The following is a 24016-nucleotide window of genomic DNA, read 5'->3' as shown; positions in this document are numbered from 1 at the left end:
GCCTTCCCCTGAGAAGAACATCAGAAGAGCCCTGCTGGGTCAGACCAGGGAGGGTCCATCTAGTCCAGCCTCCTGTCTCACACAGGGGCCAGCCAGTTCCTCTGGAGGGCCAACAACAGGGCAGAGAGGCCGAGGCCTTCCCCTGAGAAGAACCTCAGAAGACCCTGCTGGGTCAGACCAGGGAGGGTCCATCTAGTCCAGCCTCCTGCCTCACACAGGGGCCAGCCAGTTCCTCTGGAGGGCCAACAACAGGGCAGAGAGGCCGAGGCCTTCCCCTAATGTTGCATCCTGGTACTTCAGGGGCTGACTGCTTCTGAATGTATACTTTCCATTTAGTCACCATGGCTCGTAGCCCCAATGGACCTCTCCTCCATAAAACTGTCTCATCCCCTTTTAGAGCTCTTCATTCCTGTGGCCGTCTCTCCATCCTCTAGCAGCAGATTCTACATTTCGGTCACTCGTATAGAGAAGCAATCCTTTTTGTCCATCCTGAATAATGTCTATATATGGATATTCCCTTTAGCTCTCCTGGCTATTGAACCAACCCTCCCGAGGTTTCTGTCAAAATGTTTTCAAAGATCTTAGCCCTCGTGAGAATGCAACAGGCCGCCGTTCAACAGGTCACGTTCTCCTGTGCCAAGCCCCGCTGAAATGCATGGCAGCGAGACGAGCACCCGGAAGAGCCAGGGTCGCGACCTGTTCAAGAGACGGCCCGGGTAGCCGCGTCTCCGGATGGCTCGATAGAGCGATCGATCTCCACCAAGCGGATAGCGCAGGCAGATAATAGCGCCGTAATTGGCGACGGCTGGAAGGTTAAGTGATGTTTGTGCACAGGACGTTGTGCTGAGCGCACCAGAGCGTCTGTCTCCTTGATTTATGTACCGTACATAATCTCCTCCTGCTGAAATATTCAACAGCCTTCAGAAGGCTTCGGCGCGTGTCACCGCGATAAGGGTGCTGGATGCGGAGTGAATACCAAAACCCCATGGCGTCATGCACGGCTGAGCGCGGGTGGAAAGGGGCTAGAAGCAACTGTGACGACTGCATCATTAATAAAGGCCAGGGAAACTTTCCCTCTCTTGCGCTAGCCTGGGTTTGCGTTTGGCCACCTTAGGGAAGTCCTCCAGACAGAAATGTAGTGAGGACTGTTGGGTCCGGTTTAGGATGGCTGGACCAGTCAGGCAGCCGTCCGTACCTTCACTTAGCAGAGTGCTCTTTCTGCGCTTCGGCGCAGCCTACCATAATAGTTACCGCGCTCGCTCACAAACTTGCTTTAAGTTAAGAAACCAATACTAGTGGATTTATTAAGGGAAACATAACATGTAACTGTAGCGGTGAGAAAAGAGTGTCTAAACTATTCTAGCTAACTGGATGGCTTTGGATGGTAGTAGGCCGTCTGCAGATCAGGAGGAGAGACACCATGCTGTTCCTCCTGATGCATGCAGGGAAAGAAGACGGAATAGGAGGAGAACAAGGAGGAAGGAAGTTCCCTGAGTTACATTCTACTGGTTAGAGAAGAAGGCTGCAGATTTATACTCCGCCCTTCTCTCTGAATCAGAGACTCAGAGCGGCTTACAATCTCCTATATCGGGGTGGCCAACGGTAGCTAATTGTTTAATTCAGGCTTTTAAGGTTAATTTAATGTTTAATTTAATGTTTTCAATGTAACTGTTTTATTGTTGGTGCACCATGGGGCACCGTATTGTTAGCCGCCCTGAGCCTGCTTCGGCAGGGGAGGGCGGGGTACAAATAAAATTTATTATTATTATTATTATTAGCTCTCCGGATGTTTCTTTTGGCCTACAACTCCCATCAGCCCCAGCTAGCATGGTCAATGGCTGGGGCTGATGGGAGTTGTAGGCAAAAAAAAATCTGGAGAGCTACCGTTGACCACCCCTGTCCTATGTCTTCTCCCCCCACAACAGACACCCTGTGAGGGACAGAAGCTGCCCTTTCACGAACAACAAGTATTTAGCTGCCCAAGAGGAATAGGCAATGCCATGTGTCTCCACCCGGAGACCCTGTAGCCAGGGAAACCGAGGCACACGGGCTGTCTGCAGTTGTGGCTTAGGAGGCTGCAGTCCCTGTACCAGATTGGTGCAGTGGTTAAGTGTGTGGACTCTTACTTGGGAGAACCAGGTTTGGTTCCCCACTCCTTCACTTGCAGCTGCTGGAATGGCCTGGGGTCAGCCAGAGCTCTGGCAGAGGTGTCCTTGAAAGGGCAGCTGCAGTGAGAGCCCTCTCAGCCCCACCCACCTCACAGGGTGTCTGTTGTGGGGGAGGAAGGGAAAGGAGGTTGTGAGCCACTCTGAGACTCTGTCCTTGAAAGGGCAGCTTCTGGGAGAGCCCTCTCAGCCTCACCCGCCTCACAGGGTGTCTGTTATGGGGAAGGAAGGGAAAGGAGATTCTAGGCCGCTCTGAGACTCTGTCCTTGAAAGGGCAGCTTCTGGGAGAGCCCTCTCAGCCTCACCCGCCTCACAGGGTGTCTGTTGTGGGGGAGGAAGGGAAAGGAGACTCTAGGCCGCTCTGAGACTCTGTCCTTGAAAGGGCAGCTTCTGGGAGAGCTCTCTCAGCCCCACCCGCCTCACAGGGTGTCCAAGGAGTCCAAGGAGCCTGGCCAGAGCGAGACGTTGGGGAGCAGGAGGGAGAAGCTGAGCCCAGCGCTGGGCAGAGAGGAGGAGAGCCGCCTGACCCGTGGCGGTGAGAGACGCCACACCCCAGCACGCTGCAGAGGTCCGGGACGCCCGAGGCACGCCCAGGCAGCCCAGCCCCGGCTCGCCTCTCCCGGGCGTCTGGGGCTTTGAAGCGGGGAAGGAGCCAGAGAGGGGCAGAACCCAGGAAGGGGGAGGACTGGGCCGGGGAGATAAAGGAAGGGAAGGAGGAGGTCGGGGAGGAAGCTGGCCGGTGCTTATTGAGGCTGCCTTGCGAGAGAGAGGGACAGGAGCCGCAGCACAGCCAGGAGGGGAACAGGGGCCTGTGGTGAAGTAACCCGGCTCCCACCCCTGTTTCTGAGACCACCGGGGAACGCCCCAGAGAGCCCGGGAGGGGCGACGGCGGCGACGGGAGACCGGGAGGGGTGGCCAGGGCGCGACAGAGACTCTGTCCTTGAAAGGGCAGCTTCTGGGAGAGCCCTCTCAGCCTCACCCGCCTCACAGGGTGTCTGTTGTGGGGGAGGAAGGGAAAGGAGATTCTAGGCCGCTCTGAGACTCTGTCCATGAAAGGGCAGCTTCTGGGAGAGCCCTCTCAGCCCCACCCGCCTCACAGGGTGTCTGTTATGGGGGAGGAAGGGAAAGGAGATTCTAGGCCGCTCTGAGACTCTGTCCTTGAAAGGGCAGCTTCTGGGAGAGCCCTCTCAGCCCCACCCGCCTCACAGGGTGTCTGTTATGGGGGAGGAAGGGAAAGGAGATTCTAGGCCGCTCTGAGACTCTGTCCTTGAAAGGGCAGCTTCTGGGAGAGCCCTCTCAGCCCCACCCGCCTCACAGGGTGTCTGTTATGGGGGAGGAAGGGAAAGGAGATTCTAAGCCGCTCTGAGACTCTGTCCTTGAAAGGGCAGCTTCTGGTAGAGCCCTCTCAGCCTCACCCACCTCACAGGGTGTCTGTTGTGGGGGAGGAAGGGAAAGGAGATTGTGAGCCACTCTGAGACTCTTCGGAGTGGAGGGCAGGATATAAATCCAATATCTTATTATTATTATTATCTGGGAGAACCGGGTTTGATTCCCCACTCCTCCACTTGCAACTGCTGAAATGGCCTTGGGCCAGCCAGAGATCTGGGAGCACTGAGTTTGATTCCCCCCTCCTCCACTTGCAGCTTCTGGGATGGCCTTGGGTCAGCCAGAGCTCTCTTATCTGGAAGAACCGGGTTTGATTCCCCACTCCTCCACTTGCAGCTGCTGGAATGGCCTTGGGTCAGCCAGAGCTCTCTTATCTGGGAGAACCGGGTTTGATTCCCCACTCCTCCACTTGCAGCTGCTGGAATGGCCTTAGGTCAGCCAGAGCTCTCTTATCTGGGAGAACCGGGTTTGATTCCCCCCTCCTCCACTTGCAGCTGCTGGAATGGCCTTGGGTCAGCCAGAGCTCTCTTATCTGGGAGAACCGGGTTTGATTCCCCACTCCTCCACTCACAGCTCCTGGAAATGCTGTTCTTTGAGACCCTCCCTTTGCATCTTCTGCTGGGAAATGGTTCAGGGATCTCCGTTAACTTGTAGCTGGCGAAGGGAACCTTGGCTCATATCCCCTCCCAAAATCTCATTGGTCTCTAAGGCGCTCCTGGATTGGAATCTATCTAGATGCAGGGCATAACTGCTGTCAAGAAACCTAATTCCTATGCATTGCAACCTAAGCGTGTCTGAGGTTTGGTTTTGTGTCCGTGTGTCCGTGTGTGTGATTGTCACTGCAATCGACTACCGTTCCACGCAGCTGTCTTTTTTCTCCCCGCAGCTCACGTTTGGCCGTCTGGGGAAGGTGGTGGAAGAAAAGAAGTCCATCACTTTGCGACACATCAGTGTGGTAAGCAGTGCTTCCTCCCAGTTGTGCGCGTGAGTGGCCATTTATGAACTCAGGAAGCCCGTACAGCAGTAAGTGCTTGGGAGGGCCAACAGAGGGAGGGCTTCAAGTGTCTTGGCCCCACTGATGGGCCTCCTGATGGCACCTGGTTTTTTGGCCACTGTGTGACACAGAGTTGGACTGGATGGGTCATTGGCCTGAACTAACATGGCTTCTCTTACGTTCTTATGTCTGGGGCAGGGATGCTCTGTATTCTTGGTGGGGGGGGGGGCACAGTGGGAGGGCTTCTAGTGTCCTGGCCCCACTGATGGACCTCCTGATGCCACCTGGGTTTTTTTGCCACTGTGTGACACAAAGTGTTGGACTGGATGGGCCATTGGCCTGATCCAACATGGCTTCGCTTATGTTCGTATGTCTGGGGCAGTGATGCTTTGTGTTTTTGGTGCTTGGGGGGTGGGGCACAGTAGAAGGGCTTCTAGTGTTCTGGCCCCACTGATGGACCTCCTGATGGCACTTGGTTTTTTTGGCCACTGTGTGACACAGAGTGTTGGACTGGAGGGGCCATTGGCCTGATCCAACATGGCTTCGCTTATGTTCTTATGTCTGGGCAGTGATGCTTTGTGTTTTTGGTGCTTGGGGGGTGGGGCACAGTGGAAGGGCTTCTAGTGTTCTGGCCCCACTGATGGACCTCCTGATCCAACATGGCTTCTCTTATGTTCTTATGTGACACAGAGTGTTGGACTGGATGGGCCATTGGCCTGATCCAACAGGGCTTCTCTGATGTTCTTATGTGACACAGAGTGTTGGACTGGAGGGGCCACTGGCCTGATCCAACAGGGCTTCTCTGATGTTCTTATGTGACACAGAGTGTTGGACTGGAGGGGCCATTGGCCTGATTCAACAGGGCTTCTCTTATGTTCTTATGTGACACAGAGTGTTGGACTGGAGGGGCCACTGGCCTGATCCAACATGGCTTCTCTTATGTCCTTATGTGACACAGAGTGTTGGACTGGAGGGGCCACTGGCCTGATCCAACATGGCTTCTCTTCTGTTCTTATGTGACACAGAGTGTTGGACTGGAGGGGCCATTGGCCTGATCCAACAGGGCTTCTCTGATGTTCTTATGTGACACAGAGTGTTGGACGGGAGGGGCCATTGGCCAGATCCAACAGGGCTTCTCTTATGTGACACAGACTGCTGGACTGGAGGGGCCACTGGCCTGATCCAACAGGGCTTCTCTTATGTTCTTATGTGACACAGAGTGTTGGACTGGATGGGCCATTGGCCTGATCCAACATGGCTTCGCTTATGCTCTTTTGTCTGGGCAGTGATGTTCTGTGTTCTTGGTGCTTGGGGGGGGCACAGTGGAAGGGCTTCCATTGTCCTGGTCCCACTGATGGACCTTGAAGACCAACGCGGTTTTATTCAGAATGTCAGCTTTCGTGTGCATGCACACTTCTTCAGACGAAGGAATGGGGTATAGCTGGTGGGCAGGGGCTAAGCATGCAAAGTGGTACAAAGTTAGAATCCAGTGGCAAAATAGTGAAATTAATAAATTGAAAGAACATTTGGGCTGGACAGCATTTGCGTGGGAAACCTCTGTCAGCCCCACCTTCCTCACAGTGTGTTTGTTGTATGATGGTGGACTAATTGTTCAGTGATGACACTAAATTGTTCAGGATGGTAAGAACCAGAGATGATTGTGAGGAACTCCAAAGGGATCTGTGAGGCTGGGTGAGTGGGCGTCAACGTGGCAGATGAGGTTCAGTGTGGCCAAGTGCAAAGTGATGCACATTGGGGCCAAGAATACCAGCTACAAATACAAGTTGATGGGGTGTGAACTGGCAGAGACTGACCAAGAGAGAGATCTTGGGGTCGTGGTAGAGAACTCACTGAAAATGTCAAGACAGTGTGCGTTTGCAATAAAAAAGGCCAACGCCATTCTAGGAATTATTAGGAAGGGAATTGAAAACAAATCAGCCAGTATAATAATGCCCCTGTATAAATCAATGGTGCGGTCTCATTTGGAATACTGTGTGCAATTCTGGTCACCACACCTCAAAAAGGATATTATAGCATTGGAAAAAGTCCAGAAAAGGGCAACTAGAATGATGACAGGTTTGGAACACTTTCCCTATGAAGAAAGGTTAAAACGCTTGGGGCTCTTTAGCTTGGAGAAACGTCGACTGCGGGGTGACATGAGAGAGGTTTACAAGATTATGCATGGGATGGAGAAGGTAGAGAAAGAAGTACTTTTCTCCCTTTCTCACAATAGAAGAACTCGTGGGCATTCAATAAAATTGCTGAGCAGTCAGGTTAGAACGGATAAAAGGAGGTACTTCTTCACCCAAAGTGTTATTAACATGTGGAATTAGCTGCCACAGGAGGTGGTGGCGGCTACAGGCATAGCCACCTTCAAGAGGGAGTTAGATAAAAATATGGAGCAGAGGTCCATCAGTGACTATTAGCCACAGTGTGTGTGTGTATATATATATATAAATTATTGGCCACTGTGTGATACAGAGTGTTGGACTGGATGGGCCGTTGGCCTGATCCAACATGGCTTCACTTATGTTCTTATGCTCTTAATTCTCTAGGGACATCTCTTTGGTGTAGTGGTTAAGTGTGCAGACTCTAATGTGGGAGACCCAAGTTCGATTCCTCTCTCCTTCACAGGCAGCTACTGGGTGACCTTGGCTCAGTCACAGTTCTTGAAAGCGTGGTTCCTCAGCCCCACCTCCCTCACAGGGTGCCTGTTGTGCGGAGGGGAGGGGAAAGGAGATTGTAAAGGGGGGCTGTGGCTCAGTGGTAGAGCATCTGCTTCGTAAGCAGAAGGTCCGAGGTTCGATCCTCGGCATCTCCAACTAAAAAGGGTCCAGGCAAGTAGGCGTGAAGAACCTCAGCTTGAGACCCTGGAGAGCCATGAATGGGGCTGTGGCTCAGTGGCTGAGCATCTGCTTGGTAAGCAGAAGGTCTCAGGTTCAATTCCCGGCATCTCCAACTCAAAAGGGTCCAGGCAAGTAGGCATGAAAAACCTCAGGTGGAGACCCTGGAGAGCCATGAATGGGGCTGTGGCTCAGTGGTAGAGCATCTGCTTGGTAAGCAGAAGGTCTCAGGTTCAGTTCCCGGCATCTCCAACTCAAAAGGGTCCAGGCAAGTAGGCATGAAAAACCTCAGGTGGAGACCCTGGAGAGCCATGAATGGGGCTGTGGCTGAGTGGTAGAGCATCTGCTTGGTAAGCAGAAGGTCCCAGGTTCAATCCCCGGCATCTCCAACTCAAAAGGGTCCAGGCAACTAGGCGTGAAAAACGTCGCAGTTTTCATGCAGCAAACGGAAACCGCTAAAAACTGGTTTCCGTTTGCTACACAAAAAATACTATGTTTTGCTGCAGGCCCGATGCAAATAGTGGCAAATCGGGAGGGTGCCACACGGGAGAAGACGAACATGATGGCAGAGTAAGGCGAGTGTGCGAAATTCGGCCTGAGACTCTAAGATTCAGAGTGAGGGCAGGATATAAATCCAGTGTATTCTTCTTCACCTGCTGGTGTGACCTTGGTTTCAGCCACATGTTCTCTCAAGGCTGTTCTGTTCAAGAGCCGTTTCTGTCAGAGCTCTCTCAGCCCCACCTGCCTCACAGAGTGTCTGCTGTGGGGAGGGAAGTGGAAGGAGATAGTAACCCGCTCTGAGACTCCACGGGAAGGGCGGGAGTAGAAATTCAATCTCTTTTTATTCTCTTCAAAAGCTCCAAGCTTGCCCACGATGAGTAGCAACGAAAAAAAACCCTCTCCTTCTTCTAATCAGCCTCCTCTCTTAAAAAAAAAAAAAAAGCCGACTTTGTGGGTTTCTTGTGGATTTAAATGTGAACCTTTGGATTAGCGGTCAAATGTGTCCTTTTATTCGAGGAGAGAAAGGGAAAGGTCAGGCAGGCACAGAAGCTAACCCAAGCCCAGCCGTCAGCCCAGAGCATTAGCTCGAAGGACCGAGATGATCAGGCCTTCAGGAGAGATCACAAAACATAAGAGAAGCCCTGTTGGATCAGGCCAGTCGACCCTCCAGTCCAGCACTCTGAGTTGCATAAGAACATAAGAGAAGCCCTGTTGGATCAGGCCAGTGGCCCCTCCAGTCCAACACTCTGTGTCACATAAGAACATAAGAGAAGCCCTGTTGGATCAGGCAGTGGCCCCTCCAGTCCAACACTCTGTGTCACATAAGAACATAAGAGAAGCCCTGTTGGATCAGGCCAGTGGCCCCTCCAGTCCAACACTCTGTGTCACATAAGAACATAAGAGAAGCCCTGTTGGATCAGGCCAGTGGCCCATCCAGTCCAACACTCTGCGTCACATAAGAACATAAGAGAAGCCCTGTTGGATCAGGCCAGTCGACCCTCCAGTCCAACACTCTGTGTCACAGAAGAACATAAGAGAAGCCCTGTTGGATCAGGCCAGTGGCCCCTCCAGTCCAATACTCTGTGTCACAGAAGAACATAAGAGAAGCCATATTGGATCAGGCCAAAGGCCCCTCCAGTCCAACACTGTGTCACATAAGAGAAGCCATATTGGATCAGGCCAATGGCCCACCCAGTCCAACACTCTGTGTCAAATAAGAACAGAGGAGAAGCTCTGTTGGATCAGGCCAAGGGCCCCTCCACTCTGTGTCACATAAGAACATAAGAGAAGCCATGTTGGATCAAGCAAGGGCCCCTCCAGTCCAACACTCTGTGTCACATAAGAACATAAGAGAAGCCATGTTGGATCAGGCCAAGGGCCCCTCCAGTCCAACACTCTGTGTCACACAGTGGCCAAAACCCCAGGTGCCATCAGGAGGTCCATCAGTGGGGTCCATCAGGAGATCCATCAGTGGGGCCAGGACACCAGAAGCCCTCATAGTGCCCCCCCCAAGTACCCAGAATACAGAGGATCATTGCCCCAGACAGAGAGTTCCAACAATACCAGAACCAAAGGGTTGAAATTAAATCAAAAAGAGTTTCGGGCTCAACATGAGGAAGAATTTCCTGACCGTTAGAGCGATTCCTCAATGGAACAGGTTTCCTCTCGGGAGGTGGTGGGCTCTCCTTCCTTGGAGGTTTTTCAACAGAGGCTAGGTGGCCATCTGACAGCAGTCAGGATCCTATGAATTTAGGGGGAGGTGTTTGTGAGTTTTTCTGCATTGTGTAGGGGGTTGGACTAGATGACCCTGGAGGTCCCTTCCAACTCCATGATTCTAAGTAAAGCGAGTGCAGCCCTGCCCTGGCTTGCCCAGGCTAAGCAGGGTCGGTCCCGGTTAGTACCTGGATGGAAGACCACCAAGGAACTCCAAGGTTGCTATGCCACTTCTTTTCACCTCTTGCCTTGACCTGGCTGGGCCAGACTAGCCCAGTCTCATCAGATCTTGACGCTAAGCAGAGGTGGAGCTTCCTTGACCACCAAGGAAGTCTTGGGTTGCTACGTGGAGGGCAGGCAGTGGCCAACCACATCTGTATGTGTTTTGCCCTGACCTAGGCTAGCTTGATCTCATCAATCTCAGAAGCTCAGCAGGTTCGGCCCTGGTGGGGGGATATTGGGATGGGGGCACCGGTGAGGAAGATCAAGGTTGCTACGCAGAGGCAGGCAATGGCAAAGCCGCCTCTGGATGTCTCTTCCCTGGACTTGGATGGCCCAGGCTGGCCTGATCATTAGATCTCAGAAGCTAAGCTGGGTTGACCCTGGTTAGAAGTTGAATGGAAGACCATCAAGGAAGTCCAGGGTTGCTACGCAGAGGCAGGCAATGGCAAAACCACCTCTGGATGTCTATTCCCTGACCTGGATGGCCCAGGCTGGCCTGTTCATCAGATCTCAGAAGCTAAGCTGGGCTGGTCCTGGTTACCTTCTGGGATGAGAGGTCCACCAGTGAAGCCCAGGGTTGCTATGCAGAGGCAGGCAATTGCAAAACTCACCTCTGGATGTCTATTCCCCTGACCCTGGCTGGCCAGGCTAGCTGGATCATCAGATCTCAGAAGCCATGCTGGATTGAGCCTTGGTTAGAACTTGGAGGGGAGACCACCAAGGAAGCCCAGGTTGCTACGCAGAGGCAGGCAATGGCAAACCACCTCTGGATGCCTCTTCCCCTTACCTTGGTGGCCCAGGCTGGCCTGATCATCAGATCTCAGAAGCTAAGCTGGATCAGCTCTGTTCAATACTTGGATGGGAGACCACCAAGCAAGTCCAGGGTTGCTACGCAGAGGCAGGCTATGGCCAACCACTTCTGCTCCTCTCTTGCCTTGAAAATCCTACAGCGTCACTATAAGTCAGTTGCCACTTGACGGCCCTTCCCACCGCCAAAGGAGTGTGGGGATGGGGGGCTTAATCTTCTCCCTGCCACAATGCCCTCCCCCCCCCCCCCCAAGCCTGCTCTGTGATAGCAAGAGACAGTGGAAGAGAATATCAGGCAGTTAATGAGTAGCAATAATTTGACTTATCGCAGGTTTCCTTGCCAGCCGATGCTCAGAACACCATGCGCTTTGCAATAAATTAACATGAAAAGCCAATTAAAATGGGCTCTTTTTGTAGAAACATGAGAAAAGACGGCAGAGGACGGGAAAGATACACTATGAGGAGACAAACGGTGGGAACCCCTTAAAGTATCGAGGGAAAAAATTTAAAGGGGCAGAAGGCTACGAAGAAAGAGTGGGAAAGGTTCTCATGTAGACCTATTTATTTTGTTCTCATATAGACCTATTTACTGCCATTTACTGAATCAGACTGTCAGAGTCAGTACTGCCTACTCAAACTGGCAGCTGCTTTCCAGGGTCTCAGGGCGGAGGTCTTTCATATCACCTCCTGCCTGGTCCTGTTTTCCTGGAGATGCCGGGGATTGAACCTGGGACCTTCAGCATGCCGAAGAGGAGGAGAGGACCATAGATTTATATTCCGCCCTTCTCTCTGAATCAAAGTCTTACAATCTTCTTTCTTCCCCCACAACAGACACCCTGTGAGGTGGGTGGGGCTGAGAGAGTTCTTACAGCAGCTGCCCTTTCAAGGACAACTCTGTGAGACCTATGGCTGACCCAAGGCCATTCCAACAGGTGCAGGTGGAGGAGTGGGGAATCAAACCCGGTTCTCCCAGATAAGAGTCCGCACACTTAACCACTACACCAGTTGGAGGAAGAGGAAGAAGGCATTGGATTTATATTTCACCCTCCTCTCAGAGTCTCAGAGTGGCTCACAATCTCCTTAACTCCCGCCCCCCCCCCCACAACAGACACCCTGTGAGGTAGGTGGGGCTGAGAAATCTCTGACAGAAGCTGCCCTTTCAAGGAGAACTCTGCAAGAGCTATGGCTGACACAAGGCTATTCCAGCAGCTGCAAGTGGAGGAGTGGGGATTCCAACCTGGTTCTCCCAGATAAGAGTCCCCATACGACACCTACAGCAAACGGGCTCTCTTCTGTAGATCTCGATGTGCCGTTTGAAAATTCAATTCCCGTTCTGTTGAAATAGTTACACTTTACAGGTTAAAGTCCACGTTTTTCACATTTTCAAATACGTGACGCTTTATGGCTCCAAGCCGGAAAGCAGGTGACAAGATCTGTCCTCCTGCATAATTAAGACGCAACGTTAATCCGACATGGAGGGTGACAAATCTAGTCACCGCGGAGGAATGATTGGGCACCAGAGGGCTCTTTAATTGGCCGAGGAAGGCAGAGCGAGAATTATGGCAGAGCGGAGCAAAGCCCTGTTAAGGGAAAGATGCAATCATGTTCAGCAGCCAACCACAAAGCAGATTTTTCAAGCAGAGTCATCCACTCCAGAATGGGATATTCCCTGGAGATGGAACCCAAAGAGGGTGGGGTCCAAAAGCAGAGACCCCACCCTTCAAAGCAAGCTATTTTCTCCCGAGGGAAATAACAGGAAAACCACCGGAAGCAATGAAATTTACACAGAAATGTGTATAGATACATTTTAGTGCAAGCTTAAATGAAACTGAAACAAAACAAAACTAAGGAGGGGAGGGACGGTGGCTCAGTGGTAGAGCATCTGCTTGGGAAGCAGAAGGTCCCAGGTTCAATCCCCAGCATCTCCAAAAAAGGGCCCAGGCAAATAGGTGTGAAAATCCTCAGCTTGAGACCCTGGAGAGCCGCTGCAGTCTGAGAAGACAATACTGACTTTGATGGACGAGGGTCTGATTCAGATAAGGCAGCTTCATATGTTCATATGTTCATATATGTTCAAGGAACACTGAGGTTTCCAATATATGAGTTTCCCACACAGTCTTACAGCAGCCCTGTAAATCAGCTTCCTTCGAGTAGACTCAATTGTGGGTGAATGCTTTTTTCCTCAATGCCCAACTCCTAACAATGTGGAGAGAGTAAGGAAGTAACCGCTTATGAAAGGACTCCTCACGGTTTCAATGACTTCGTCAACCTCCTTCTTCCAACATTACATGGAGCCTCAGCTCAATGTTTTCAACATGGGTCTATGCATGCTCTCATCAGTTGCTGCCGGCTCAACATGCGTAGACGCGTAGACGCATGTTGAAAAAATTGAGCTGAGGCTCTGTGTAACGTCGGGAGAAGGAGGCTGACGAAGTGATTGAAACCGTGAGGAGTCCATTCATAAGCGGTTCTTCCTTACTCTCTCCACATTGTTGGGAGTCGGGCACTGAGGAAAAAAGCGTTCACCCACAACTGAAGTCTACTCGAAGGAAGCCGATTTACAGGGCTGCTGAAAGACTGTGGGAAAATTCGTATGTTGAAAGCTCAGCGTTCCTTTGTTTTGTTTCTAAGTTTCATTTAAGCTTGCACTAAAACATATTTATACACATTTCTGTGTAAATGTCATTGTTCTGGTGGTTTTTCTGTTACTTCCATTGATTACAACGGTTCCGGTTGTTTTGATCTTTTCTCCGAGGGAGCTGATCTGTCGCCTGGAGATCAGTTGTAATAGCCAGCGATGCCAATTCCCAGGTGGGTAGGGGGGGGAAAGGGTGAAGCCACCATGTAGTATGTCCCAACAAATTCCAAAAATTGAACAAAATACTAACAAGATAGTATCAAAAGTAGAAATTACTAGTTTGCAAACTAGCAGCCCTGTGCCAACATTATGAAGATAGCAGGTACAGATCTGAAGAAATGCTTAGTCATGAAGTAAAGCTTTGAAAAAGCCTTAAATGGTGAAAACGAGGCTTAAGGTTTCTGGAAAAGCCCATTTGCGTCTGTGACGCAAAATTGCACACCAAAGAATTGTTGGACCGAAGTTCACACACCAGTGCAGTGCACAGTGCAGCACACGGACAGGCGGCGAGGGAGGGAGAGATGGGGGGAGGGAGAGAGAGAGGAAGGGAAGGAGGGAGACAGGGGGAGAGAGAGGGGAAGGGAGAGAGAGGGGGAAGGGAGAGAGGGAGGGAGAGGGAGAGAGAGGAAGAGAGAGGGAGGGAGAAAGAGGGAGAGCGAGAGGGAGGGAGACGGAGGGAGAGAGGGAGGGAGAGAGAGGGAGAAAGGGAGAGGGAGGGAGGGAAAGAGAGAGGGAGAGAGAGAGAAAGGGATGGAGAGGGAGGGAGGGAGAGGGAGAGGAAGGGAGGGACCGATCCTACCTAAAAGGGTGTCTGTTGTGGGGAGGGGAAGGGAAGGGAGATTATAAGCCACTCTGAGACTCCTTCAGGTAGTAAAGCGCAGGGTATAAATCCAACCTCCTCCTCCTTCTCCTTCTTCCTATTTTCTCCGGAGGAACTGATCCCTGTAGCCTGGAGATGAGCTGCAATTGCAGGGGTTCCTCTGGCCCCACCTGAAGGCTGGCCTCCCTCCCTGGAGCCCGCATTTGCCCTCTGAAATGGTGCCGCTCTCTTGCTTCTGGGAGGGGGGCTCCGCCACTGATTCTGTCCTTTCTCCCCTGCCAGGAAGAACACAAGCAGCTGAACAGCATGCTGGGATTTGAGGTGACAGCCATGTTGTGCGTCCCGGTCATCAGCCAGGCCACCTCCCAAGTAGTGGCTCTGGCCTGCGCTTTTAACAAGCTCGGAGGAGAGAGGTAAGCAGGGTGGGGTGGGGGTCAGTTGTGGGCACTCTTCCTTCCTTCCTTCCTTCCTTCCTTCCTTCCTTCCTTCCTTCCTTCCTTCCTTCCTTCTTTCTTTCTCCTTCCACTTTCTTCCTTCCTTTCCCTCCTTCCTTCCTTCCTTCCTTCCCTCCCCACTTTCTCTTCCTTCCCTCCTTCCCTTCTTCCTCCCCTCCCCCCTCCCTCCCCATCTTCCTTCCTTCCTTCCTTCCTTCCTTCCTTCCTTCCTTCCTTCCCCCCCCTCGCTCCCTCTTCCTTTCCTTTTTCTCCTTCCTTCCTTCTTTCTTTCTTTCTTTCTTTCTTTCTTTTCTTTCTTTTCTTTCTTTCTTTCTTTCTTCTTTCTTCTCCTTCCACTTTCTTCCTTCCTTTCCTTCCTTCCTTCCTTCCTTCTTTTTCTCTTTCTTTCTCTCTCCTTCCTCCCCTTTTTTTCCTTCTTCCCTCTCCTCCACTTGCACCTGCTGGAATGGCCTTGGGTCAGCCCTAGCTCTGGCAGAGGTTGTCCTTGAAAGGGCAGCTGCTGTGAGAGCCCTCTCAGCCCCACCCACCTCACAGGGTGTCTGTTGTGGGGGAGGAAGGGAAAGGAGATTGTGAGCCGCTCTGAGACTCTTCGGAGTGGGGGGCGGGATATAAATCCAATATCTTCATCTACCTCACAGGGTGTCTGTTGAGGGGGGGAAGGGAAAGGAGATTGTGAGCCGCTCTGAGACTCTTCGGAGTGGAGGGCGGGATATAAATCCAATATCTTCATCTACCTCACAGGGTGTCTGTTGTGGGGGAGGAAGGGAAAGGAGATTGTGAGCCCCTCTGAGTCTCTTCGGAGTGGAGGGCGGGATATAAATCCAATATCTTCATCTTCCTCACAGGGTGTCTGTTGTGGGGGAGGAAGGGAAAGGAGATGGTGAGCCGCTCTGAGACTCTTCGGAGTGGAGGGTGGGATATAAATCCAATATCTTCATCTACCTCACAGGGTGTCTGTTGTGGGGGAGGAAGGGAAAGGAGATGGTGAGCCGCTCTGAGACTCTTCGGAGTGGAGGGCGGGATATAAATCCAATATCTTCTTCTTCTTTCTTTCTTTCTTTCTTTCTTTCTTTCTTTCTTTCTTTCTTTCTTTCTTTCTTTCTTTCTTTCTTTCTTTCTTTCTTTCTTTCTTTCTTTCTTTCTTTCTTTCTTTCTTTCTTTCTCCCCCCCTCCCTATAAACAGACTCAGGGCAGCTAACAGCACATGAACATCATAAAATGCAATAACCTATTATAAAACAATATTAGTATCAAACATTAAACAATTATTAAAAGCATAATATATAAAATTAACTTCTTTGGTGCTATATCTGCTGCTATGTAATGTATAAGATAAATAAATTGATGGACAGCATCCCATAGTTCTTCATGGTTTCTCGTTGTTTCCAGATATTCTGTGGCCTAGGTCAATGTCTCACAAAAGTGCAAGGATCGTAGTATAAATATACCCAACTTCTAGGCGGTTGACAGCTCTCTCTGCTTAGTTCTTAAAAGCACGTTGGAACAATGTTGTTTTACAGGCCTTGTAGAACTGGACTGAAGAAGAAGACTGCAGATTTATACCCCGCCCTTCTCTCTGAATCAGAGACTCAGAGTGGCTCACAATCTCCTATATCTTCTCCCCCCACAACAGACACCCTGTGAGGTGGCTGGGGCTGAGAGGGTTCTCACAGCAGCTGCCCTTTCAAGGACAACACCTACAAGAGCTATGGCTGACCCAAGGCCACTTCAGCAGGTGCAAGTGGAGGAGTGGGGAATCATCTCCCAGATAAGAGTCCGCACACTTAACCACTACACCAAACTGGCTCTCAGACGAGATCTCATAAGGCCCTGATGTCATTTGGGAGGTTATTCCATAACGTTGGTGCTGCCACCGAGAAGGCCCTGGCCCTGGTCGAACTTACTTACTTATTTATTTATTTATATATCCCGCCCTCCCCGCCGAGGCAGGCTCAGGGTGGCTCACAAATTTGAGGTAAATAAAATAAAACAACAATAAAAACATGAAACATAAAAGCAATTTCTAAAAACATCTACTTTTACTGGTATCAAGGTTTCAGACAGCTATCTGAATGGTGCTTAGTCATTCTAAGAGCTCCTAGGATCGCGGTAGCATGAAGAGGAAGACCATCGGTGATGTTTCTATGGGCCAATCCCGCCGCTCCAGATGTTGTCATTATAAAAATGCCTGGCGGAAGAGTGCCGTTTTGCAGGCCCCGCGGAGCTGTGAAAGCTCTCGCAGGGCCCTGATCTCTTCCGGCAGCTCATTCCACCAGCTAGGGGCAGCAACGGAAAAGGAGCTGGCTCTTGTTGATTTGAGCCTTGCTTCTCTGATGCTGGGAACTGTCAACAGGTTTTGAGACCCGGACCGAAGTGCTCGCTGGGGCATATACAGGGAAAGGCGGTCCCTAAGGTATGCAGGACCCTTTAAAGGTAATAACCAGCACTTTGTTTAGTCTCCTTCAGCCCAAGGATTGGCAAAAGATTTAGGGACCCTGAACGCAGTGGCTAAGCTGTGGCATTCCCCTCTTGAAGCTGTCTATGCTTGTAGACAGTGAATTCCTGTGACAGTGAATTCCTCTTTTATCAGTTCTAACCCGACTTCTCAGCCATTCCATTGAATGACAACGCGTTCTCGTATTGTGAGAAAGGGAGGAAAGTACAGTAGCACTCCCAGGCTCTTGACTTTTGGCGCAGGTAGCAGTGGCACCCCATTAAAAGCTGGCGAAGGGATCTTTAGAAGAGCCGAATCACGTTTGCACCCCTGAAATTCTCCTCCGCGCATTGTGCTCTCAGATAATCTCCAGATAGGCAATAAATAGTTGACATTTCCATTGGATAATGAATAGTGTTTGATTCCGAAGTGGGATATCTGACAGAATCTGGTAATTGATGCGTAAGAAAAAAAACATTCCGCTTTCAACAGTGTTTGCAGACATTCGGCTCTGCTGAGTGTCTGGAAGCAGAAATCATATCTGTGCTTGCCAGAATCAATCAAGAGAAGCTGACAAATTTTTACCCCTCCTTTTTTTACCACATTAACAAAAATTCACAAAGTCCACTTAGTCCATTAGAACCGTACAAATACCAAACCCAGTCGCTTTATCCTCACCCAGAATATTAAACTTTACACAAAACGCATTTAACACGTTTTAAATCCTGGGATGCCAATTCATTTAAAGCAAAATTTGAAGGTTAAACGTTCGCATTTAAAGTGGGAACTGAAACTACGAATGCTCGAGGGGAAACGGCAAATTTCAAAAATGCATGAATGGAAAATTTGAACGACGGGGAGAAATGATCGATTAATTTTATTCTCTTTGTATCCTGCTGCTCACACAGTGTCAAGCATTGATATTTCTCAATTATCAGTCTTTTGTTATTAAATCAAAAGTTGCTTTATTGTAGAAACTCTGACGCTTTACCAAGGACAGAATCCTTGGAAGTAATGACGTATACATGGCTACACTGTTACTATATAGGATTACTTCAAAGGATAACATACAGATGCAGTTTGAGTCACGGGTTCAAAGGTTAGTACATAGTATCTAGTTCACTACTAAGGAATTTAGGTTATTAAAAACATCTCCCTTTCCCACACTTCTTCCAGATCTGATAAGAACTGTCTGTGTGAATGTGGAGGAGAGGCACCTTACAGAAAGGCTGCAGCATAAACATCCTTGGGCTAGATTGTTAGAGAATTTGCACGCAGCAGAAGACACTGAAGGAGAGGAACAGGCAAACACAGGAATTAATAGACAAGAGAGACAACTGTATGCAATGGTAGAATATATTTACCAGGACAGTATCCAATATTCAGAGTCGTTGCCAGGTCAAAGTCATACACAGTAATCAGTACACATGCCAGTAGATAACAGCATACACCAGTAAGTATACACAGCACGATCCAAACACAGTAGCATAGGATCAACACAAGCAGTGTTCGCTGCCACCCGGACAGTGAGTCTCACAGTACCCACAATCCTTACAGGCAGACAGAGCAAGCTCACTGAGCTTCCCTAAATACACACATCAATCATGCAAGCTCACCAGAGGTTGCATCAGCTCTGTGAGTCAGCACAAAGCCTAATTACAGGTGAGGTCATTTATTTATTTTATTTATTCTATGACTTATATCCCGCCCTTCCCATAAAATGGCTCAGGGCGGCTCACAACAAACGATAAAACAATACACAAAGTGCAAAATTGTTACAGTTAAAAAGTCAAAACATTTAAAAACCTTAAAATCTTAACATTAAAACTATACCGTATATTTCACTAAAGTCTGATAAGCCACATTAATCTAGTCAGGCGTAAGCTAGCCGGAAGAGGCTTGTCTTACAGGCCCTGCGGAACTGAGTAAGATCCCGCAGGGCCCTCACCTCTTCCGGCAGCTGGTTCCACCATGTGGGGGCCATTGTAGAGAAGGCCCTGTCTCTGGTTGTCTTGAGACGGACTTCTTTGGGCCCGGGGATGGTGAGAAGGTTTTGCGTCCCAGACCTCAGTCATTTCACCTTACCTCAGTAACAGGTAACAGCTGGGCCATGATGCAGCATGACACAGCATGACATTGCAGAAACAACATTACTATTACTTAAGATGGAGTCAGTCAGCCATTTTAGGACTGAGTTCCAACATAGGTGCACTTACTATTTGCCCAACCGTTGAAAAAAGGGAGGGAGGCGGTGGATACTAGCAGCCTTCTTTCTATCTAAGAACCCACCATTGTACTTAGAAATATGCATGCTTAACACACAGTAGGGCCTAACAAGGCCTTCTGCTGGCTGACACCAGTCTGGTTGGGGTCTGCATGGAAGGCCCAGAGCACCCAACCACCCCTGTATCTTCATTATTAATAGATACCTGCTACTTGTGACCAAAGAGACTTGAGGACCCAAGGAGTACAACAACAACAACAGTTTATTTACAGCGCTCAAATAATACGTGGGCAAAACAGTGAAATATATATACAGTAAGGAAAGGAAAGGTCCCCTGTGCAAGCACCAGTCGTTTCCGACTCTGGGGTGACGTTGCTTTCACAACGTTTGCACGGCAGACTTTTTTACGGGGTGGTTTGCCATTGCCTTCCCCAGTCATCTCCGCTTTCCCCCCAGCAAGCTGGGGACTCCTTTGACCGACCTCAGAAGGATGGAAGGCTGAGTCAACCTTGAGCTGGCTGCCTGAAAACCCAGCTACCGCCAGGGATCGAACTCAGGTCGTGAGCAGAGCTTAGGACTGCAAGACTTTAACACTCTGCGCCACAGGGCTCTTATATACAGTAAAGGTTGGTGCAAACAAACAAAAGCCTTGACACATTTAACTGTACAGTCCCTGCTCTAATAACCAACACTCACCCCTTGCCTTAGGGATCTTTCCCCTACTGCAAGTTCTCTAGGCACAGCCTGCCTCCAGCTCAGCCTTCCAGGAAAAGAGCACCGTCTGCGTGAGCTTGGCCCTTTTATGCTCTCTGCTCCCAGGCCCCAACCTTCTCCAGCCCAGTTTCCCTCTAAAACCTGGTCACCCAATCAGAGGGACAGAAGGAATCCTGAGAAATGTAGGCTCTTTTGAAACTCCTAGGCAGGCTTCTCTGGGCCTGCAGGCCTCACTAGGCCCAGGATCATGACACCTGCCCTCAGGGCAGATTACAAGATTAAACAATTAGAATATGATTAAAATACAATAAAACAGATTCAAACTGCTGAATATCAAGAGCTTGTGAATGGAAAATTTGAAGGATGGAGGAAAATGCTTGGGGCTCTTTAGCCTGGAGAAACGTCAACTGTGAGGTGACATGACAGAGGTTTACAAGATTATGCATGGGATGGAGAAAGTATAGAAAGAAGTCCTTTTCTCCCTTTCTCACAATACAAGAACTCGTGGGCATTCAATGAAATTGCTGAATAGTCAGGTTAAAATGGATAAAAGGAAGTCCTTCTTCACCCAAAGGGTGATGAACATGTGGAATTCACTGCCACAGGAGGTGGTGGCGGCTACAAGCATAGCCACCTTCAAGAGGAGATTGGATAAAAATATAGAGCAGAAGTCCATCAGTGGCTTTTAGCCACAGTATGTGTGTTTGTGTGTGTGTGTGTATATATACACACACACACACATACACATATATTGGCCACTGTGTGACACAGAGTGTTGGACTGGAGGGGCCTTTGGCCTGATCCAACATGGCTTATCTTATGTTCTTATGTGACATAGAGTGTTGGACTGGAGGGGCCATTGGCCTGATCCAACAGGGCTTCTCTTATGTTCTTATGTGACATGGAGTGTTGGCCTGGATGGGCCTTTGACCTGATCCAACATGGCTTCTATTATGTTCTTATGTGACACAGAGTGTTGGACTGGATGGGCCATTGGCCTGATCCAACATGGCTTCTCTTATGTGACACAGAGTGTTGGCCTGGATGGGCCTTTGGCCTGATCCAACATGGCTTCCTTATGTTCTTATGTGACACAGAGTGTTGGACTGGATGGGCCATTGGCCTGATCCAACATGGCTTCTCTTATGTTCTTATGTGACACAGAGTGTTGGCCTGGAGGGGCCATTGGCCTGATCCAACATGGCTTCTCTTATGTTCTTAAAATTGACGAGTTTCCGCTTCTTCTCCCTGCAGCTACACCGAAGCAGACGAACACAAGATCCAGCACTGCTTCTGCTACACTTCCACCGTGCTGACCAGCACCTTGGCCTTCCAGAAGGAGCAGAAGCTGAAATGCGAGTGTCAGGTAAGCCCCTGAGGCCCTCAAGGTTTGGGGCAGAAGCCCAGCAGTTTCACAGCCACTCCACATTAAACTAGCTTGAGGGTGAGAAAACTTAAGGCAGGGGTGGCCAGACTGCGGCTCGGGAGCCAAATGTGGCTCTTTCACACAGTGGACAATGAGTTCCTCTGGAGGGCCAACAACAGGGCAGAGAGGCTGAGGCCTCCCCCTGAGAAGAACCTCAGAAGAGCCCTGCTGGGTCAGACCAGGGAAGGTCCATCTAGTCCAGCCCCCTGTCTCACACAGTGGCCAACCAGTTCCTCTGGAGGGCCAACAACAGTGCAGAGAGGCTGAGGCCTTCCCCTGAGAAGAACCTCAGAAGAGCCCTGCTGGGTCAGACCAGGGAGGGTCCATCTAGTCCAGCCTCCTGTCTCACACAGGGGCCAGCCAGTTCCTCTGGAGGGCCAGCAACAGGGCAGAGAGGCTGAGGCCTTCCCCTGAGAAGAACCTCAGAAGAGCCCTGCTGGGTCAGACCAGGGAGGGTCCATCTAGTCCAGCCTCCTGTCTCACACAGTGGCCACCCAGTCCCTCTGGAGGGCCAACAACAGGGCAGAGAGGCTGAGGCCTTCCCCTGAGAAGAACCTCAGAAGAGCCCTGCTGGGTCAGACCAGGGAGGGTCCATCTAGTCCAGCCTCCTGTCTCACACAGTGGCCAGCCAGTAACTCTGGAGGGGCAACAACAGGGCAGAAAGGCTGAGGCCTTCCCCTGAGAAGAACCTCAGAAGAGCCCTGCTGGGTCAGACCAGGGAGGGCCCATCTAGTCCAGCCTCCTGTCTCACGCAGTGGCCAGCCATTTGCTCTGGAGGGCCAACAATAGGGCAGAGAGGCCAAGGCCTTCCCCTGAGAAGAACATCAGAAGAGCCCTGCTGGGTCAGACCAGGGAGGGTCCATCTAGTCCAGCCTCCTGTCTCACACAGTGGCCAGCCAGTTCCTCTGGAGGGCCAACAACAGGGCAGAGAGGCCGAGGCCTTCCCCTGAGAAGAACCTCAGAAGAGCCCTGCTGGGTCAGACCAGGGAGGGTCCATCTGGTCCAACCTCCTGCCTCACACAGTGGCCAGCCAGTTCCTCTGGAGGGCCAACAACAGGGCAGAAAGGCTGAGGCCTTCCCCTGAGAAGAACCTCAGAAGAGCCCTGCTGGGTCAGACGAGGGAGGGCCCATCTAGTCCAGCCTCCTGTCTCACGCAGTGGCTAACTGGTTACCATGAAGGGCCAACGACAGGGCACAGAGTCTGAGGCCTTCTCTTGACAAAAACATAAGAAGAGGCCTGCTGGATCAGACTAATGGTCCATCTAGTCCACCATCTTGTCTCGCACAATGGCCACTGGAAAATCAGGGACCACAGTGGTTTAAAAATTAGATCAAGAGAAACCACACCGTGAAAACAACTAAACATGTATGTGCTATATCAGGGGCAGCCAAACTTTGGCTTGGGAGCCACGTGTGGCTCTTTCACACACATTGTGCGGCTCTCGAAGCCCCCACCACTCTAATCCAGCTTGGAGAAGGCGTTTTTCTCTTTTTATTTCACCTCTCTGAGCCAAGCCAGCCGGTGGCTTGGAGAATGTATTTAAAGTTGCTTTCTTTCCACCTCTTTCTCCCTCCTCCCTCCCCCGTTAACATCGTAAAACACAATAACCTATTATAAAACAATATTCGTATAAAACAGTAAGCAATTGTTTCAAAGCATAATGCATAAAATTAACTTCTTTGGTGCTATATCTGCTGATATGTAATGTTTAAGATAAATAGATAGATGGACGGCTTCCCATAGTTCTTCGTGGTTTCTCTCAATTTCCGGATATGCTGGTGGCCTAGGTCAGGGGTGGTGAAACTGTGGCTCTTTCACACATATCGTGTGGCTCTCAAAGCCCTCACCGGCCCATAGCCCAGCTTGGAGAAGGCATTTGTCTCTTTAAATCGCTTCTCCAAGCCAAGCCAGCTGGCAGCTTGGAGAATGCATGTAGTTAAAGTTGCTTTATTTCCACGTCTCTCTTCCTCCCCATTTATTTGCCTCCCTCCCTCCCTGCCTCCCTCATTGCTCTCAAACAAAGAACAGGAGATGTAACTAGAAGTAATAGTTCCTGGCTCATTTTTTCAAAGGTGTTTTTTTTTTGCTTGATTACAGCATGAAAGGATAACTTCTCTAGATTTTCTTTTTGTACGGAGAAGCAGGCAGGGTATTTGCACCTTCAGAAGGGACATGCTCTCTTGGCTTCTACCTCTCAAGGCGCCTGTTGCAGGGAGACGAAGAAAATGTTAGAGTCCTTCTGGTAGTGAAAGGAAAGGAAAGGTCCCCTGTGCAAGCACCAGTCGTTTTCAACTCTGGGGTGACGTTGCTTTCACAACGTTTTCACAGCAGACCTTTTTATGGGGTGGTTTGCCATTGCCTTCCCCAGTCATCCACGCTTTCCCCTCAGCAAGCTGGGGACTCATTTGACCGACCTCGGAAGGATGGAAGGCTGAGTCAACCTGGAGCCGGTTACCTGAACCAGCTTCCACCGGGGATCGAACTCAGGTCGTGAGCAGAGCTTAGGACTGCAGTACTGCAGCTTTAACACTCTGCGCCATGGGGCTCTTACTAAAGTAAAGGTAGTCCCCTGTGCAAGCACCAGTCATTTCCGACTCTGGGGAGACGTTGCTCTCACAACGTTTTCACGGCAGACTTTTTACGAGGCGGTTTGCCATTGCCTTCCCCAGTCCT

General features: G+C 50.3%; 1 protein-coding gene and 1 non-coding gene across 2 annotated transcripts in view; both read left to right on the top strand.

The window, feature by feature from the left end:
* Positions 1 to 24016, top strand: part of PDE2A (phosphodiesterase 2A) — a 231246-nt gene that overhangs the window by 156861 nt on the left and 50369 nt on the right. The window contains 3 exon segments of the mRNA XM_060235363.1: positions 4438 to 4506; positions 14372 to 14502; positions 21171 to 21282. Of these exon segments, the coding sequence (XP_060091346.1) occupies positions 4438 to 4506; positions 14372 to 14502; positions 21171 to 21282 (312 nt within the window).
* TRNAT-CGU (transfer RNA threonine (anticodon CGU)) lies at positions 7294 to 7366 on the top strand. The gene has a single exon. It is a non-coding gene; the product is annotated as a tRNA-Thr (tRNA).

This window comes from Heteronotia binoei, chromosome 3, assembly GCF_032191835.1.
Source record: "Heteronotia binoei isolate CCM8104 ecotype False Entrance Well chromosome 3, APGP_CSIRO_Hbin_v1, whole genome shotgun sequence".
Classification (NCBI taxonomy): Eukaryota; Metazoa; Chordata; class Lepidosauria; order Squamata; family Gekkonidae; genus Heteronotia; species Heteronotia binoei.
This window is presented reverse-complemented; position numbering and strand designations above follow the sequence as displayed.